General features: G+C 46.5%; 1 protein-coding gene across 1 annotated transcript in view; it reads left to right on the top strand.

The window, feature by feature from the left end:
• Positions 1 to 644: 644 nt before the first annotated feature.
• Positions 645 to 4,314, top strand: part of LOC310791549 (phosphorylase b kinase regulatory subunit beta-like) — a gene marked incomplete at its 3' end in the record, with an annotated part of 33,633 nt that continues 29,963 nt past the window's right edge. The window contains exons 1-3 of the mRNA XM_083653221.1: positions 645 to 720; positions 853 to 946; positions 1,052 to 1,204. Of these exons, the coding sequence (XP_083509347.1) occupies positions 707 to 720; positions 853 to 946; positions 1,052 to 1,204 (261 nt within the window). The 5' untranslated portion in view covers positions 645 to 706. The remainder of the gene's footprint in view (positions 721 to 852; positions 947 to 1,051; positions 1,205 to 4,314) is intronic.

Raw genomic sequence — 4,314 nt, 5'->3', positions numbered from 1 at the left:
ACTGTAATGGATTAGGGGAACATTGGATGTATTAGTCCAGAAGGAGGCGGTAATGCAACATGTTGGATGCCAACCGCCGTAAAACCAAACAGAAGAAGAAGAAGAAGTTACAGGTAAGCAACTGCCGATCAATGTCATGTTTTAATTAAATACACATATTCCATGTCCAGTTTGGCCATATTGTTGATATTTGCGCATATTTCTTATCGCAGTCTTTGACCTAAATATCACAGTTCACGTTAACAGCTAAATAAGAAATAGGCTTCTACAATGCCAACGGGTAGTAACTGCTGGCGTCTCATTCATTTCAATCATTACTTTATTTACACAATTTGACATCACCTAGTTAGATATAAATCTTCTCTATTTGTGTCTAACTAACTAGTTAGGTAATGTTAGATTAAAATGAACTTGGAAACCTTGTTATCAGTAATCTGCATAATGAGAAACTCATACACAGATAAAAGTAACAGCAGGTACTGATATAAACAGTCATGCCTGTGTGTTTCTGTTTGTATGTTTTGAGTATCTAATGTATGTTTATTACTGTAAGTATAATATAGTCTACTATACATAATTTCAGATGGCATTATGAAAAAACAAGGCTATGGCAGGTGACACTGAGTGGCTCTCTACCGGGGCGTCTGGTATGGCCATCCAGTGAGGGAAACAGGCCGGCTCCTTGCCCAAAAAAAAGAGAGATGGCATGACCTTTATAAGGTAAGATTATATGGCTTATCCATGTTCAAGTGAACAACATGACCCTAACACAATACACTGTAACATCAGGTACAGTATGTGATGGTACATGTATGTGAGTCCAGTTCAATGTATGTGCATTGTGTGTTTCAGACTGCCACAGCCAGGTATCTGCACAGCTCAGGGATTACTGAAGTATCCCAGCAAGATGGAGCAAGGTGACCCTCTACTCCAAGCAGGGCTTCAGGTATGACCTCACCTTCACCCACTCATGCCTCCTTGGCCAACAAGGTGAAATAGTCATATTTAATTTCACTGGGACTTATTTTTCCCTCTGTGTATCTTTCTCAAGGTGAGCGCCTTCACTCCAGACAGCGTGTCCCAGGCATTGGAGTATCTGAAGGAGCTCCTGCTCGTCATCCACCAGCACAACCACATCCTGTCTGCACGGGCACACATCCCACCTGCTACAGCGAGCGTGGACCAGCCTGCACGACTCCTGACAGTGAGTACCTGATTGTGTGTCCTGTCCAGATTGTGTTAAAAACGTTTTAACAACCTCACACAGACAAGACTCAAGTCATTACTATTTCGCTTCAGACAAAATCATTTCCAAGGTTGTTCAGTGTCTGTATGGTGTCCCTTTCCTCAACTGTATGGTCTAACCTTAGAAATCTTGGTGTTATTTTGATCAGGCTATGTCCTTTGATCAAGTTAAGTCATTGCCCTGTACATGCCAACCCCCCCCATCTTAGAAACAAACACTCAGATCTGTTGTGTCACACAAAAAACAAAAAAAAAGGGATTGTTTTTTTGTTTTTGTTTTTGTTTTCAGGTCAGAATGCTTTGGAAATCATGTCCAGAGTGCTTCCAACATGCACAGACACAGCATTTATTTGTTGCTGCTGAAACAAAATGGACATTAATGAGCAGCCTGCCTCTCCAAAAGTGTAACTTTTCTCTGCTTGAGGCGCCCAGAGCACCCTGCCTAAAAACACTAGCCATCGAGAGCGTTTAAACACCAGGTGCGGTGCTGGGAAGAGGAGCGCTCCTAGAGCGTCCTCCTGACCATAGAGAATGAACTGCAGAAAGATGCTGGCAGCTCAAACAGACGTTCCCTGTGGACACAGCTGCTTAGTCCAGCACGACATGTGTCACATCACATCCATCTTAGCTTCCTTACATTGGCTTCCATCAAGTTGAAGGTTCTTGTAATCACTTCTAAAGCCCTGCATGGTCAGGCACCTGTGTACATCTGTGACCTGATCCATCCCTACATCACCAGTCAATGTGACTGCTCTGTGAAAGGTGCTATATAAATAAACGTTACTTACTTAGTTAATTACTTAGCTGGATTAAATTTACACCTGGCGTTAAAACAGGTCCAGGATCTACGTAAAAAATGTGATTCATCATCCTGTTTAATCCATGCCAACTATGTCTCTTTTCATCTATCATCTACAACGTGTATCTATGAGTCTGATGTGTCCCATGTTTGTGTTTTCCCTACAGTGGTGAAGTGTCAGTGTGGTGTCTGCAGAGCCTGCTCGCCTCCAACACAACCCACCATCATCACAGTGTGGTGTCTGCAGAGCCTGCTCACCTCCAACACAACCCACCATCATCACAGTGTGGTGTCTGCAGAGCCTGCTCACCTCCAACACAACCCACCATCATCACAGTGTGGTGTCTGCAGAGCCTGCTCGCCTCCAACACAACCCACCATCATCACAGTGTGGTGTCTGCAGAGCCTGCTCACCTCCAACACAACCCACCATCATCACAGTGTGGTGTCTGAACCCACCATCATCACAGTGTGGTGTCTGCAGAGCCTGCTCACCTCCAACACAACCCACCATCATCACAGTGTGGTGTCTGCAGAGCCTGCTCGCCTCCAACACAACCCACCATCATCAGAGTGTGGTGTCTGCAGAGCCTGCTCACCTCCAACACAACCCACCATCATCACAGTGTGGTGTCTGCAGAGCCTGCTCGCCTCCAACACAACCCACCATCATCACAGTGTGGTGTCTGCAGAGCCTGCTCGCCTCCAACACAACCCACCATCATCACAGTGTGGTGTCTGCAGAGCCTGCTCACCTCCAACACAACCCACCATCATCACAGTGTGGTGTCTGCAGAGCCTGCTCACCTCCAACACAACCCACCATCATCACAGTGTGGTGTCTGCAGAGCCTGCTCACCTCCAACACAACCCACCATCATCACAGTGTGGTGTCTGCAGAGCCTGCTCACCTCCAACATAACCCACCATCATCACAGTGTGGTGTCTGCAGAGCCTGCTCACCTCCAACACAACCCACCATCATCACAGTGTGGTGTCTGCAGAGCCTGCTCGCCTCCAACACAACCCACCATCATCAAGACCTGCAGTGGGTTGCACCAACGTAAGCTAGTCTGAATGTAAAGTCTCACTAAGTCCGACTTTACGCGCTACTAAAAATATTTGGGTTGCACCAAGTGAAATAGTTACAACGTAGGCATAAGGTAGAACTTAAATTTTACACCTACGTGTTACTAGGTGTAAAGTCCTCCGTAAAGTAGGTAATTGGCAGAGCTGGCAATTGGCACCATGGCGCAACATTGTTTCGCCTCGTGTTCTCCGTGATAAATTACACCCTTTGATATTCATGACTCACGCTTTTGTTTTGCACAAGCTGCATACAAATTAAAATAACAGCAACAATTTAGCGAGGCAGGATGGTCGTAAATTAGCCTACAATGCATGATGATGAAGAGCTCACAGATAAACATTAACAGTAGCCTATTATGAACCTAAACGTGTTATTGTAAGTCGCTTTGGATAAAAGTCTAAATGACGTAATTTAATGTAATGTAAACGAACGGTACTCAATAACGTTCTCATTTGGTTAGTGTTGATGAAATATGAAAGCACTAATTTGCGGTGGGCAACATGGCCCGACTGTTTTCACTCCACTTAATTAAACAACAGTAAATAAACACCGTTTCCACCTCAGTCTCTCCTTCTCCTCTCTCTCCCTCGGTCTCTCTCCCTCAGTCTCTCTCCCTCTCCTCTCTCTCCCTCAGTCTCTCTCCCTCTCCTCTCTCTCCCTCAGTCTCTCTCCCTCTCCTCTCTCTCCCTCAGTCTCTCTCTCTCAGTCTCTCTCCCTCAGTCTCTCTCCCTCAGTCTCTCTCCCTCAGTCTCTCTCCCTCAGTCTCTCTCCCTCAGTCTCTCTCCCTCTCCTCTCTCTCCCTCAGTCTCTCTCCCTCTCCTCTCTCTCCCTCAGTCTCTCTCCCTCTCCTCCCGCTCCCTCAGTCTCTCTCCCTCAGTCTCTCTCCCTCAGTCTCTCTCTCTCCTCTCTCTCCCTCAGTCTCTCTCCCTCAGTCATCTCTCTCTCCTCTCTCTCCCTCAGTCTCTCTCCCTCTCCTCTCTCTCCCTCAGTCTCTCTCCCTCTCCTCTCTCTCCCTCAGTCTCTCGTGAGCCTCCTCTGTCTCAGACGTATCGATGCATGCAGCTGCTGCAGATAGGTAGACATTGGCCGTAGCACGTTGATGGTTCTCCTGGTTCTCAGCAGTGTAGATAGTTGTACACACACCTGTGTGTGTTGGTTCTCAGCAGTGTAGATAGTTGTA

This window comes from Poromitra crassiceps (assembly GCF_964638095.1).
Source record: "Poromitra crassiceps genome assembly, chromosome: 16".
NCBI classification, from domain to species: Eukaryota; Metazoa; Chordata; class Actinopteri; order Beryciformes; family Melamphaidae; genus Poromitra; species Poromitra crassiceps.
Note: the sequence above shows the minus strand (reverse complement) of the source record. Positions and strands in the feature narration are given on the sequence as shown.